General features: G+C 37.3%; 1 protein-coding gene across 5 annotated transcripts in view; it reads left to right on the top strand.

Annotated features, from left to right (window-relative positions):
- Nucleotides 1-5,587: 5,587 nt before the first annotated feature.
- The window catches only part of LOC113433855 (serine protease inhibitor Kazal-type 5-like), a 31,431-nt gene continuing 20,755 nt past the window's right edge, over nucleotides 5,588-16,263 (top strand). For 2 of the 5 annotated variants that reach the window (XM_026696690.2, XM_026696691.2), the window contains exons 1-4: nucleotides 5,588-5,717; nucleotides 7,476-7,501; nucleotides 8,493-8,623; nucleotides 10,323-10,386. In XM_026696690.2, the coding sequence (XP_026552475.1) occupies nucleotides 5,666-5,717; nucleotides 7,476-7,501; nucleotides 8,493-8,623; nucleotides 10,323-10,386 (273 nt within the window). In that variant the 5' untranslated portion in view covers nucleotides 5,588-5,665. Of the gene's footprint in view, nucleotides 5,718-7,102; nucleotides 7,167-7,475; nucleotides 7,502-8,492; nucleotides 8,624-10,322; nucleotides 10,387-16,263 lie in introns of all 5 variants that reach the window. The other 3 variants (XM_087924215.1, XM_087924217.1, XM_087924216.1) reach the window with 3 other exon arrangements.

Below are 16,263 nucleotides of genomic sequence, written 5' to 3' on the forward strand. Positions count from 1 at the left end.
TGAGAATCTGTGTGCTCAACACAATAATTTGTTTTTGGATGTAAGTGACACATTGCAACTGGGAATAGTCAAGAGTTGCAGGTATTATGGGTGTGTACATCCACCCACCTGGGCTTGCTCAATTGCCTACAATAGTAAGCAGTCTGTGAAGAGACTCTCTAGACAGTTGCTACCAAAATCCTCGACATGTGGTTTGTAGAGATAGGATTACCTAGGAGGTTCCAGGTCATAAAAAGGGAAAATAGTTTCCAGGGCTTATGCAATACAAAACTACTGCATGCTTTAAAGAACTATACCATTCTTATCCATCAAAATAGCCTGCATCTACTAAGCAAACATCTGAAGAGCAACAAAGGAAGGCTCATCTAATAATTAGTGGGAATGAAAGAAACTGGAGACCACAGCAGTCAGGGTGAATTAGACACACCCTGAAACTATTTATGTCTCAATTCCATATTTTTAAAAGAAAGATGAAATGAGATCACCCTACAGCACAGTGCTACTATTATTAGTTTATCACAGTATTTTTTTTTAAAAAAGTTTATTTTTACAGAAGAAACTTAGAAATACCTACATTATTTCAGTCAGATGGAACTCAGCAGTATGAATATGCGAATCAGTATAAATCCAGTTGATGTCAATCAGTGGTGGGATTCAAAAACTTTTACCACTGGTTTGGTGGGTGTGGCTTGATGGGCGCACTTCGTGCATGTGCACACACTTTACATGGCTGTGTGCACCAAACATGCACACCTCCTGCAAGCCTGCACTCTCCTGGTTGCTTCAGCAGCTGCCGTGCGGCACTCTTCTGTGCCACGCAAAGCAGCTGTGCTTCAAAAGCAGAAGATAAAGGTGAGTATGGGAGCCCGGGTGTGTGTGTGGGCCCAACAGCAGAGCAGCGGAGAGAACCAGTTCAGTCTCCGCTGCTCATCACCGCTACTGGTTCAGCAGTACTGGGCAGAACTGATAGCATACCACTACTGATGTCAGTCTTATGTGTAAGTATTATTCTCCTTTATTAACTGTTTCAGTGAATCAGTTCTTTACAATAGTAGTTCAAAAACTCCAGAGTTATTTTCATTCAGAGATTGGATGTGCATGAATCCTTGTATGTCTTACTAAAAATCAAATTATATATTTTTCTTATATTTCTGGAAATACTGGAAGTGACAAAACGGGCCCATTTTTTTGGCCTCCAAAGGCTTCAGAGGCTTCCCTCGAGCCTCTGGGAGGCCAAAAAGGCCTCAAATGAGCCAAAAATCAGCTGGAAGGCATGCGCATGCCCAGTGCAGATAAGGGGGTGGGGGGAATTGCGCATGCATGCACAGGGGGCATGCGGGGCCCCTGTACGCATTGCCTTCTGGGTGCTGGCACACAAGCGCGCAAGTGCCCAATTTTCAGCACAGGAGTCCAAAAAGGTTAGCCACCACTGGTCTAGGCTTTCCCTCAAGAAGAAGGCTTGACAGTTTGCAATGATATAAGCAAGATTAAAAACAAGCACCTAGGAAATTAGAATATAAATTTATTCCTGGGGTGGAAGACACAGGTGGGGCTAAAGCAAATTATACTTTATATCCAGAGGCTTATACAAATAGTAAGCTGAATTTCAATATAGCTTGACCTACACCATAGATTTTACAAATGGAAGGAAAGACCAGACAAATTAGGATAAAGACCTGAACTTTTTAACTTTTAAACATTGTACAATATGCGGGGAATTATGGAGAGTTTAACTGAAAGAGGAAGAAGCTAGACTAAGAGGAACTTGAATGGGTTTATATTCAATATTAAGTCATAGTGTCCTTTCTCTATTTATATATTAAAAGAAGCCAGCTGTAGTGTTTTATTCAATAAATAATAACTAAATACATGTTGTTGCTTATTTAATGAACATGCTCCTGCATAGAGAGGATACATTTGAATAGTGATGTCTTTGATGTTTACTGAGACTATGTTTGGGAAGCATTTTGAACATGTACTATATTATTATAGTTATCTGTGGGACATATATCTATATACTACTAAAATTCTTGTGTCTGATTATCTGTTTGAAATCTTCAATTACACAAATTGGTGAATTACTAGGCAACAATAGGCCAGGGTACTTCAAATGGGCTAAGTTATAGAATGCACCCAAAATCTGAGACCCATTACTCCTGTAGGATTGAAATTTGGAAAACCTGTGGCTGCATCAACACCACCACAATGAATTTTGAGCACTGCTGCATAGAACCTGACAACATTGTATACTGAAGCAGGATTGGTATTTGAAAGCAGCAGGGTGGTATGAAATTGTCCTTAGGGCCATGGGTATTTATACAAAATGGTGAAGTAAGGTCTCAGAAGCACATGTTCTGTTATTTCTGGGTCCAGAGTCACAGGGGTATTGTTGCTTTGGATAAGGAGTCCTCCTGCATTGGTTTTCAAAGACAGCTAAGAGGAAAACATAACATTGTGCCAGAGAAATGGTTCTTCAGTGTCGTGAGGATGTGCCATCAAGTGACTATTCTCAAGGGATGACAGCTCCTGGCATTGCCTATGTTTTGCACTTACATTTTATCTCCACCTTTTAGATATGAATTATTAAAATCTGTGACCACATACTAGAGTAGGCTGAGTAAAACATTCTAGAAATTTCATCAGATTTTGAGAGAACTAAAGATATAGACAAGCTATTCTTGTTTGAAAAACTGTTCTTTACATACTTGTGGAAATATTCTGGGTGATTGGTAAATCATAACATAATCTTTGCAAGCAAATTACATTAGTTCCCTAAATAGAGATTGTGAATTAAGAATCATTGAAAGCTGTAGTTCAGTCGCTTCTGAAGGGCCACAGATTGCTAGCACCTTTCTTTAAGGAAAATTAAATTTGTTGTATCCCCTACAGAATTGTACGTGGTAGAAAAAAGAAAAATATTTTCCTCTAAAGAGTTTTTCTAATTTCAACTCCTTTTTTATAATTTTTTATAATTTATAATTTTTTATAATTTTTGTATCTGGAGCAGATACAAAATTTTATTTAATTAATGTTCTTTCTTACACAAAACAAGACAATCAGGATTGAAAGGACTATTGAAACAAATTGTGTATAAGGTTAAAAACGAATGTATTTTAATGTTATTTTATTATTAATTGTAATAAGCCACATGTCCTTATGTGTGAATCAAATAGTTAGAGCAGAAGTAAAGCTACTCTAATTGGTAACTATATGATTCCAGAAAAATGCAAGTGTACAACTGTGCAAACTGTGGCTTTTAAAGGAATCACTGATGAAATCCAAGTGTCCACACTTCCTTTCCCATTTCAGGTCCAAATGGTCACAAACCTCTAGCTTGGAGGATGAGCAAAAGCTGTTTCAGTCAATCAGTCAGTCAGTCAGTCATTTATATTCACACTCTTTAGAATCAGAATAGAAAAGACTAATTACTGCACAAAATGGAATGTCTCAAAGTTGCATATAGAATCCTGTCATTGGTTGATCAGCTCCTAAAATGGCTTCTTTCAGGGAAGAGGGGAGACAGGAATTTCTGCAGTGTCCAGGTGCTTGATGTTCTTCCATGATTTTCACCAGTAACTTTACAAAACTGAAAAGTTCTAGATGAGACACCAATTCCTTATCAGATATTTATCAGCACTCTATAAAAATTGCATTCAACTTTCATTGAGAAGGACCTTGAAGTCCTAGTGGACAATTACTTAAACATGAGCCAGCAGTGTGTGGCAGCAGGCAGAAGAGCTAATACAATTTTTGGTTGTATAAACAGAAGCATAGAATTAAAACCACATGAAATATTAGTCAGTGGTGGGATTCAAATAATTTAACAACCAGTTTGCCCAGGGTCAGGTTGGCTGTCAGGGGAGGTGTGGCCCATCCCCATTCTCCAGCTCCACCGCACATGTGGGACAGGCCTCCTACAATGGCCAACCTGAACTTGGTGATCCAGTTGTTAAATTAACCCCCCCACACACACTATCAAAGTGGATCCTGGGTGCTGTACTGTGCTGCAATGGAGAAATGGGCAATAGAGTGGCCAGTATGAGGGAAGAAGGAGGAGCAGGGAGAAGAGGGAAAATGGCCTTCTCCTTCCCTTGTGCAGGCCGCTCCATTGCTGGTTTCTCCATTGCAGCACAGTACAGCACCCAGGATCCACTTTGATAGCAAGCTGCTGCTGCTGCTGCTGCTGCTGATGTAATTTAACAACCGGTTTGTTTAAACCAGTGAGAACCAGCTGAATCCAACCACGGATATTTGTACCATTTTATAAAGCCTTAGTAAAACCATACTTGGAATACTATATCCAGTTTGGTCACCACATTACAAAAAAGATGTTGAGAATTTGGATAAAGTGCAAAGAAGAGCAACTAAGATGATTAAAAAGAGGGCTGTGATAATATTTACAGACCCCTCACATCCCAGACATAAACTGTTTTAACTCCTTCCCTCAAAACGATGCTATAGAGCACTGCACACCAGAGCAACTAGATACAAGAACAGTTTTTTTTCCCAAACACCATCACTCTGCTAAACAAATAATTCCCTTAACACTTTACAAAGTCTGCACTACTATTACTATTAATCTTCTCACCAATCCCCTGCCACTTGTGATTGTATAACTGTAACTTTGTCGCTTATATCCTTATGATTTATATTGACTGTTTTCTAGTATGATTTGATTGCTTATTGTACCCTATGACTATCATTAAGTGTTGTACCTTATGATTCTTGACCCTTGATGAATATACCTTTTCTTTTATGTACACTGAGAGCATTTGCACCAAGACAAATTCCAATCACACTTGGCCAACAAAGAATTCTATTCTATTCTATTCTATTCTATTCTATTCTATTCTAGGGCCTAGAAACAAAAACATATGAAGAAGACTTGTAGGAATTGGGTATGGCAGTCTAGAGAAAAGAAGGATAGGGGTGACATGATAGCAGTATTCCAGTATTTGAGGGGCTGCCACAAAGAAGAGGGGGTTAGCATACTTTCCAAAACACCAGAAGGCAAGACAAGAAACAATGAATGGAAGCAAATCATAGACAGAAGCAAGGATATTTTAAGAAAAGACTGGACAACCACTCATCTAAAATGGTACAGGGTCTCCTGCTTGAGCAGAGGGTTGGACTAGAAGACCTCCAAGGTCCCTTCCAGCTCTATTCTGATCTGTTGGTCTTAGATTTATAAGTTAAACTGTAAGATCCTTTGGTATTGAAATGCAGTCTTCTGAAGCTAGTATTCATTACTATTGTACATATTTCCTATCTCTCTTCAATTATATTATTATAATCTTACAAAAACATCTTTGATTTGAATGTACCTCAGGTGAATATCACACACTAGCATTTTCTGCCAGAGATGAAAAATGTCACAACTTATTAGCAAATGCTTTGACAAATTCCAGGGTGTGCTTCCTAGTCCTGTTGCATCCTGATGGATGTTTTGTTGACAGACTTATTAGAATTAAAATCAACTCTCATCTGACTGGTTTGCACAATTAATGAGGGCTGTTTTGAAGTTTATGTCAACAGGTGGGTGGAGAAACTGGCTTCCTGCGTGTATTTATACGATTAGAAGTTCTTCTTTGAATTCTTTTTTGAGGATTCTTAGGAGTAACGTACACGTAGAGTCAAAGTATCTTGAGTTTCTATTATCCTAACCATGAAAGCAATCGCTCTCTTTTTTACCCTGGCACTTTACATTCAGTTTGAAGGTAAGTTTCATTTGTTGTAGCAAATACAGATCTGTGTGATAGTTGGACTGAGTATCTCGCTTTTGCATGTGGGGCGGGTTCGGTATCATCTGTACTACAAAGATACAACAATGTAAAATTATTGCAGAAGGGGCTGGAAAGAAACCAACTGGTTTGATTCTATTCAGGCTATATCAACTTTTTTGGCATGATTATTTAAGATATGGATAAATGATCTTTTTAACCTTTATAAATATTATTATTTATTTATTTTGCTAAAGAAAAGGATGGTTTATTATAGTTTATTATTTATTTATTTCCACCAAAGAATGTCACATGAATTAGAGCCCAACTGTGAGTGGTAAAAAAAGCAGCCAAAACTGCTGTGGTGTCATTTTTTGTTGGTGCTAAGTAAGGGTAAAACACTTGGAATTTCATATCAGTGCATCAGTGGAATATGAAACACAATTTGTTTTTACAGAGGATAGGAAGAAAATTGGGGTGTTCTGCTGAATTTAGAAAACTCAGTCATGTACAGTATATTATAAAAAGCCATACTATAATTAAGAGAGGTGAAGTTGTTATTTTTTTCTGCATAAATATGTGGATTTTTGGTGTTAGAAAAACTGCTAAATCCAGCATTAAATTAAACTGGTCTAGAAGTCTTTTTCAGCTATTGGATTTTTTAAAATTTCAATGCCTGCCATCAACACCTCATTTGCAAGTATTATTAGCTGATGTCTTCGACTTTGCAGTAATGGGTATAAAGAGCAGGATGTCAGTGCAATGGAAAGATCAGTGGACTGATTTTAGACTGGTTTTCTAGGATTTTAGATTAGTTTTCTAGACCAGTGGATTTGCTTGTTTGAAACTGAAGGGATCTCTCTCTTGAGGCTTACTTACCTATACAGATTCAAACAATTTCAATTCTGAATCAGTGGTCCATTCTCATGGTCTTTCCCAGGACTGTATTTAGACAAATTTCACTTAGGTCAAGGGCTGTCTGAGGAAGTCTATCTTTATTTTGGGAATATGTGGGATTAAAATCTTCTCCTCTAATCAAAACCAGTTAGAAAGTAATTGCATTTGTTCATGACTTCTGATTCACTGGCATGTCCTCAGATGAAAATATCTTCCCAGTCAACCATTGGTCATCCAATCACACCCTTTTAGATGGGTAGTCATATTTTGGAGACAGCTCATCTTGGATACTGATAGGGCCGTGCAGGAAACTAACTGGAGAACTAAAGGAAGGGGAAAGTGGAAACAGTTCTCAATCAAGCTTTTTGCAAATGTCATTCAGAAGTTTAAAAATGCTAAATAAATTGCCTAAACTGAGAGTTACTATAATCAAATAAAGAATGGTAATACAGTCAGGTGTTTAGGACAATTTTTTCCAAATTTAGATTAAAGTCATCATCCAGTTTGGGAGACCTTGGAGCAGCTACCATACTACTAGGAAAGGTGGAGGTAATGCAATTTTTCTTCTTGCTTCATGCAATCAGCCAGAAACACTTGGAATGGATTATCTCGTAGACCAGTCTGAGGCAGGCAGGACTATTTTTGAATCTAATCCTGGATCTAATCCTGAAGATGTCTGAGGCTATCTTTATCTCATATGCAACAAAGCTTAACAAAAACCAGATTGGAGGATTTAACTATCTATCATCTTTTAATATTTTTGAATATTAAGTAAATATTAATATTAAGTAAAATATAGTCATTTCTATGAAACCACAAAACAAGATAAATAGATCTGTGTCTCTATTTTTGTTGCAGATGTAACCAGTCAAGTTAAATACCAGGTTAGTTTTGATTTATCTGTTCTTTTCTGGTCCTTTCAAGCATTGCTCATTTCTGTCCTTGCTCAGTGTTTCTTCAGAGTTATTTTCATAGTCCATTTACCTATGGCATATTAAGACCAGAGGTGCTTGGTGACAAAACAAAGCATATTTCTCATTGCAAGTTCAATTTATCCATCTAAAGTAGAGATGAGAAAACCTCAAAGCCTTGTCAGTTATTGCAGGTAATATTAACTAACAGTCAAAATTAGGTCAAAATTAACATCTATGACACATATTGGTGTAACTTGGTATAGAATTATAAGAAAAGCTAGCATGCCTTGAGAGGGATAGTTCCTAGCATTTCCTAACGTCCTGTTCAACTCAATTAACTCCTAAATTAATACTTCTGGTAACAAAAACATACAGTTTTACAAATGGGAAATCCAATATCTGACTCTTCACATTAAATTCCATAAATAAGGAGGAGTATTTGCAAAATCACATTCTTTGCAGGATGAACTAGAATTAGATTTAAAATCACTTTATTGTCACTTTAAATATAAACTAATAGGCACAGATTAAAATGAAATTTTGTTGCATACAGCTCTCAGAGGATCACCACCTCCAATATACACTACATAAACACGACAAAAAATAAATCATAAATAAATAAAATTATGCACACACACCAACATATATTGTATGACACAGAGAAACAACAAAGTCTAGTTTGAATGTATTCATGTACATGGCAAAAAAAATGAATCTTGTGAGTTTACCAGATGGATGGCATAGGGAACAATCTGGTAGTCTTGCTAGAAATACTTTGAAAACTCCTCCCAGAGGCAAGCAACAGAACCAAACTGTAAAGTGGGTTTGTGGGAGTCTATTTTCTAGATTAAAAAATAATAATTGAGGTCACCAAGTTAGAATGCTCACCACACTGTGGGAGGTTCTCCATAGAAGTTCCTGAAGCAGGAAAGCTTCATTTAATACTCTTTTATCTCTGTAGGAGGGTATGTGCTGGGAATTCCAACAATTATTCATCAATGGGAATTTATACTGCAACAGAGACATTGACCCTATTATTGGCCCTAATGGCAAGATTCATACCAATAAGTGTGTCATGTGCAGAGAACTCTTGTAAGTATTTGAAATAAGTGATTGCTTCAGAGACGCTGATGATATGATGAAAGCAGTACACTGAATATTTTCACTGCACTTTCTCCTCCTACTGCAAAACTACATTCTTGGTGTCTTCTGCTTGGCAGAAAAGCTTTGCTAAGACAAACAAAGAAGCTTACAGGTAGTCCTCAACTTAAAACAGTTCATTTAGTGACCGTTTAAAGTTACAAACGGCAGTGAAAAAATAACTGATGACCAATTTTTACAGTTACAACCTTTACAGCAACCCTATGGTCATGTGACAAAATTCAGATGTTTAGCAACTGCTTCATATTTATGACTTCGGATGTGTCCCAGGATCATGCGATCACTTTTTGCGATCCTCTGATAAGCAATGGAGAAGCCAGTTGCAGTTAACAACCAGGATACTAATTTAACATCTGCAATGATTTACTTAATAACTATGGCTTGAAAGGTTGTAAAATGGGGCAAAATTCACTTTAAAATGATTAACTTAACATACACACACATGCACTGTGCATATATGTATGTGTATGTATATATATTTATATATGTGTGTGTATAATATGAAGCTTGAAACCTGCATTATTCATACAGATTGGGTAAACAAGAGTATAGACTATAATTGAGAGGAAGGTAGTAGTTTCAGTAGATCAGCAGATTTAAATTACTTCCAGTTATTAAATTACATGTAAAAACTGCCTGTTCTTGTAAAATATTATGAAATACATGGCAAAGGGATGTTGCTTCATCTTGATTAATAGGAAAAAAAATAGCCTCTTCAAAAACTGATAAGTTACACATTTCTTGAATCCAGACTTTAATATCCAAAATAATAATGCTTTTGGACTCTTTTGATGTAATTCTCAACCAAAATTCCTAAAAAATGGTCAGCTATCACAATTTAAAATAATATTCATATCTTTCACATGGCAACATTTAACTATTTGTAGATGTTGCAATATTATTAAAAAAAGGAAACCAAAAACCAGATGACCAAATCATGAGTTAATATGCCTCAAATTTCTTATATCATCCAGCAAGAAAGTCTACACTTCATACATTCTTTGAGGGCATCCAATAAATTCAGAATAAGATATTGGGGGTTTTAGTTTCCACTTCAGTCTAAAGAGTTAATGCAACATTTCTATAGACACATCTATTGATGTTCCATTATTGGATATTACAATTGTTTATTCCATAAGATATAACTGTCAGCACTTTCAATTTTAAGGATAATTTTGAAATCAGTTTGAGTTCAAATACTGAGTTCATTACTAATGTTAGCATCTTAGACTTCTCAGTGTGAATTGAGACATAACCACAAAAGACTTCAGTGAGAGGAGAAACTGTATATCTGCAAAACCCAAAACATCCATCATTACCTATGTTAACATCTTTTTTTTCGTTTTGCATATATTTATAGCACATTTTCATTCTTCCTTTTTGTCATCATGAAATTCAAGGTACTGAGAATTCTGTAAGAAGAAACTCTTTTGGAAATAAAAGAAAGGTGGGGGTGGCTTAAATGCTACAGCTTATAAACTTCATTTTATAAAATGAAGGGATAATGACCTTATGATTTTGGACCACAATAGTTGATAGCTACCTTGCTGGTAGCTAAAGCCTAACATGCTGCCTTACAGGGAGGTAGCAGTTTCATTCTCCATATATTTTTCCCATCTCTTTATTGCAGGAGAAAAAGAGGAATAGCTGGCAGTAATGGAAGTGGCTGGTCTAAAGATTCTTCTTCTGGAGTGGTATGAAGGGACTTGTTACTAAAATATAAAATATACTAAATCTTAAGCACACTACTCTGAACCAAAAACTTAACATCAACTCTGGCTTTTTTGCTGTTGAAATGAAAGCTTCAGACATCTTTGAAACTTGAATCATTTTTTGTTGAAATGAAAGCTTCAGACATCTCTGAAACTTGAATTATACTCCATCTTTATAGTCAACTCTATTGTTTATATGGAAAAGTACAAAATAATAATAGACTGGCCATTTCCTTAACTAATACTACGTCCTTCTTATCCAGAATATAAATTATGTTATTTATTCGGTTACAAATCAGTCTGGACTTACTTCTTACTTTATATCAGAAGTGGCTGATGGCCATTTATGGAGGACAGAACTCAGTCTAAAGGCAATTGTATCCTGCAACCTAAGCAGCTTTTCTCCCATGCTTCTCCCAGCTATTTTTCAGCCAAACTCCAAACATTCCAGTACAGATCCAATGGTCTGGCTATGGGCTAGGGTTGGGGCTCATTCTGGACCATGGTCCCACAATAATAGATTGGTGGTTCCCCTTCGGTTACTTTCTTGCAAGTTAAGCCTGAGTTAGCTGATTTCTCTTCTACCCTGGCCTGCGTTAGGATTTGTTATTTCCTTTTGCAGCCCTGTGCCATTCTTTTGGTTTCCCTGGTATTTATATATGTGGCTGTCTTTAGCTCCTTTCCTATACTAAAGCAGAACTTTTAACATTATTATTATTATTATTATTATTATTATTATTATTATTATTATTATTATTATTATTATTTATATGTCCCTTCTTTCACTAATGAGACTCAGTGCAGCTAATAAGAATTAAAACACAATACAAATACAATGCATGTATTATTTTTTTAAAAAGAATACCCCAGACCAACTAACACATAGAGGCTTCTGAGTGCACCATCCACCAATTGCATGGTCTCTGTCCTGGATTCTATGCCTGAGAAAAAAAGCCAGTTTTCAAGGCTTTCCAAAAATTGAGCAGAGTCAAAGAGTAAGCAAAGGTGTCAAGAGGCCAGGAAAAGGTTCTTCTAGATGAAAACTCTTAATAGATGGGACCCAGAGCATTTTCCTCCAACCTGACGTCATGAGCCAAGTAGAAAACATGGAATATAAGTGGTCCCCAGGTCATGTAGATCTTTATATTTTTATAAAGTTTATAGCAATTTATAAGTAAATTGCACCTGGAAGCAAATGTGAAGCCATAGAACAAAGATGTCATATGGGCATAGTGAGACATTCCCATAATTGCCTGATTGGATCAACTGAAGCTTCTGGATGTTCAAGGGTAGCCTGATGTAGTGCACATTGCAATAATCCACCCAGAAGGTGACCAAAGTGTGTTCTGACAATTGCAAAATTATTTTAAAAACAGCAACTAGCAGAGGCCATAGCAGCCTAGCAGTGCATGATGAAAGGGCTGCTCAGCATTTGATAAAAAACACCATAGTCTATTTCTTGGTAAGATAATTGTGGGATAGACCATAAAACTACCGGATGGATTTGCAGTTGACTGACCAATCCTACTCAACACACAGTCCTCAATGGAACTCCATCCACATGGAGGGAAGCATGATACCGCAAGATTCTGCTCAGTGTTCTTCAACGTCTTCATAAATGACCTAGATGAGGGGATTTAAGGGGTGCTGATAAAGTTTGCAAATGATACCAAGCCAGAGGGAATTGCTAATACTTTGATATATAAATTCAAGATTCAGAAGGATGTTAACAGACTTGAGCACTGAGCCCTATCCAACAAGATGCAGCTCAATGGCAAGAAAAGTAAAGTCCTTCACTTAGGCAGGAAAAAAAAAACAGGTTCATAGGTACAGCATAGGCAGAACCTGACTTAACATTAGTGCTTATAAGATGGATTAGATGTCCTGATGGGCCACCACTTAAATACAGGTAATCTTCAACCTATGGCCGTAATGGAACCTAGAATTTCCATTATAAGTTATGATGGTTGTAGGTTGAAGCACCTACATGACCAGACCCAGTTTGATGACTTTTTTTTGAGGTGGTTGTTAATTAAACTCCATAATTGTTAAGCAAATACCATGGTGATTAAATGAATCAATGTGTTCCAATGGGCATTTGACTTGACAGACTAGAACACTGGGCCATATCTAACAAAATGATATTCAATGTAGAGAAAAGTAAAGTCCTACACTTAGGCAAGAAAAACCAAAAGTGCACATATAGACTGGGTGAAACCAGGCTCAATAGCAGTAACTGTGAGAGGGATCTTGGAGTCTTAGTGGATAATCAGCTAAATATGAGCCAGCAGTGTGCAGCAGCAGCCAAAAAAGCTAATGTAATCCTAAATTGTATTAACAGAGGGATACAATCAAGATCAAGGGAAGTACTAATACCACTCTATAAAGCCTTAGTAAGACCACACCTAGAGTAATGCATCCAGTTTTCTTCACCACATTATAAAAAAGATGTTGAGACTCTAGAAAAAGTACAGAGGAGAGCAACTAGGATGATTAGGGGACTGGAGGCTAAAACATATGAAGAATGGTTGCAGGAACTGGGCTTGGCTAGTCTAGTAAATAGAAAGACCAGGGGAGACATGATAGCAGTCTTCCAATAGTTGAGGGGCTGCTACAGGGAGGAAGGGGTCAAGCTATTTTCTAAAGTGCCTGTAGGCCAGACAAGGAATAATAGATGGAAACTGAACAAGGAGAGATTTAACTGGAAACAAGGAGAAACTTTCTGACAGTGAGAACAAACAACCAATGGAACAGCTTGCCCTTGGAAGTTGTGGGAGCGCCATCACTTGAGACTTTCAAGAAGAGATTGGACCGCCATTTGTCAGAAATGGTGTAGGGTCTCCCGCTTGGGCAGGGGGTTGGACTAGATGACCTACAAAGTCCTTTCCAATTCTGATTATCTGTTAAATCTGTTTAAAAAATGATGTAAATCATGATCACAAAGCTGTGGAATGCTGCAACAGGCCATAAAGGTTTTGGAGAGAGATCATAACTTTGAATACAGGTCGTAAGTCAAGTACTGTGTGAATCAGTAGTGTGTTGCAGCTGCCAAAAAAGCCAATGCAGAGAAGTAGTATCAAGATAAAAGGAAGTGATAGTACTACTCAATACTGTACGGTGAGACCACATTTAATATTCTGGTCACCACAATACAAATAAAATGCTGAAAGAGTGCATTGAAGAGCAACAAATATGATAAGCAGTCTGGAGATTAAATCTGATGAAGAAAGCTAAAGAAATTGATTTGTTTAGCTTAATCTTCTGATTGAAGGGAAACATGATAGCATTTTTCCAATATTTGAGGGTCTGCCACAGGGAAGAGGGTGTCAATTTATTTTCTATAGCACCTGAGGGTAGGACAAGAACAATGAGTGGAAGTCATCAGAAGGAGATCTAACCTGGAATCAAGGAGGAATTTTCTGACAGTGAGAACTTTTAAACAATTGTCTCCTGGAGTTGTGGGTGTTCCATTGCCAAAGTTTTCAAGAAAAGATTGGACGCCATTTGTCTGAGATTTGCACGAGGACTCCTGCCTTGGGCAAGGGGTTGGCCTAGATCTCCAAAGTCCCTTCTAATGCCTATAACCAGCATCCGGGGACAGGGACATGCCAGGTTCTGCAGTTAATCAGAACTGATCAGAACAACCAAAGCAGAATTAAGTACTGAAGACCATTCTCTTTGGAAGGCTCAAGAAGGCTCGGGTCAAGGAACTTAGTTATGAACCAAAGCTGGAAAACATGGGCTTGGGATGCTTTTGCCATAGCCTGGGAATGGGAGGAAGATGGTGCCACATTTCTGCACTCTGCAGGTGGTGAGCAGTCCTGACTAGTTATGGAGAAAGCAGAAAGTCCAGATCTGTGCACATTTTCCTGCTCCAGTTCAAAAGTATGCTTGTTCACTCAACATCAGATTAAATGCTCCTATCCATTTCAGCCAGAGTGCTCTTATTTTGGTGCATTCTAATCTCAGCAGTTCTTCAGCTACTTCGCAGAAAAAGGACCACCTCTGCAACTGAGCCAACGCTTAGCATTAACTCTAATATTTTTAAACTCTCTTTTAAGCTATTGATAATACAATCTTTACAAACTTTGGCTTTGTAACCCAAATGTCACTGGTTTGAAACCAGGGTTTTTTTTCCTGAGTTTTCTCCTTTTCTATTCACTTTATTATTGTTATTATTTTTCTGTATTTACTGTAATTTCCCAATTTAACTGATTTGCCAGTCCCTTGTAATAAAAAGCATTCACGCTCAGAAAATTTCAAATAATTTTCAGTTATTTGGGGCCTTGGGTAAAAGCTTGCAAAATCTATATATCTCTTAGTATAGTTTGGTGTAGTGTGTGTTTGTGTGTGTATGCGCACCCCTTATAGTACAGGGGACTTGTCCAATGGGAGAACACAATGGCCTGCAGTCCGGACTGTGATGGTATATAGGAATGACCTTGGGAGACAGATAGAAATGCTGCAGGCTAAACAAAGTTTGGATAAGTGGCAGTTAAGTCCCACAGAAGGAATGAAGGTTTGCAACCATCTCAGAAGAAACCTTCCCTAGTTTCTTAGGCTGTAAAAGCAAGGGGAGAAAGATGTACTTTCACACTTTTCTGTTAATGTAAGCTAACAATAAGGGTAGAGCTAGTACTCCTGGCTGGGCTTCTTCTCTGGGCTAGTTTGCAAGGCTATCAAAGAGTGAATCCCCTGTTGCTAGAGCACCTCAGTCCAGACAGATTTTATTAAATTGGCTTAGCTTCAAGTCATCATGAGCATAGGACAAAAGTTGTTGAAATATTAAGTGCTGATAAGATAGATAGATAGAATACTTTATTGGCCAAATGTGATTGGACACACAAGGAATTTGTCTTGGTGTAAATATTCTCAGTATGCATAAAGAAAAGGTACATTCATCAAGAATCAAGAATCATAACGTACAACATTTAATGATAGTCATAGGATACAATCAACAATCAAATCATACTAGGAAACAGTCAATATTAATCGCAAGAATACAAGCAACAAAGTTACAGTCCTACAATCACAAGTGGGAGGGGATGGGTGATAAGGAGTGATGAGAAGATTAACAGTAATAGTACTGCAGACTTTGTAAATAGTTGAACAGTGTTGAGGGAATTATTTGTTTAGCAGAGTGATGGCTTTTGGGAAAAAACTGTTCTTGTGTCTAGTTGTTCTGGTGTGCAGTGTTCTATACTGTCGTTTTGAGGGAAGGAGTTAAAACAGTTTATGTCCGGGATGTGAGGGGTTTGTAAATATTTTCACAGACCTCTTTTTGATTCGTGCAGTATACAGGTCCTCAATTGAAGACAGGTGGATAGTAATTGTTTTTTCTGCAGTCCTAATTATCCTCTGAAGTCTGTGTCTCTCCTGTTGGGTTGCAGAACCAAACCAGACAATTATAGAGGTGCAGATGATAGACTCAATAATTCCTCTGAAGAACTCTGTAGAAATGAGCCTTACGTCTCATACTTTACTGACTGTAGATCTTCAAGAATTAGATAGACCATACTGGCATGGAACAGATCACATGGATGGATGGAAAATCCCTGTATTACAATATGAAACATGGCCTTTGTGGCATACATATTCAAAACTGCACATCTGAGGTTTATCCTTGCCAGAGTTCTCAAAAGCATACTTTGAACAGTAAGATCAAACACTACTGAAACATTCAAAAGTTCCTTCGATTGCTTATTTGTATCCCACAACTATCATTAAGTGTTGTACCTTATGAATCTTGAGGAATGAATCTCTTCTTTTTATGTATACTGAGCATAATCACCAAGACAAATTCCTTGTGTGTCTAATCACACTTGGTCAATAAAGAATACATTCGTTCATTCATTCATT

This window comes from Pseudonaja textilis, chromosome 2, assembly GCF_049901715.1.
Source record: "Pseudonaja textilis isolate UNSWEBS1 chromosome 2, rPseTex1.2, whole genome shotgun sequence".
Taxonomy (NCBI): domain Eukaryota; kingdom Metazoa; phylum Chordata; class Lepidosauria; order Squamata; family Elapidae; genus Pseudonaja; species Pseudonaja textilis.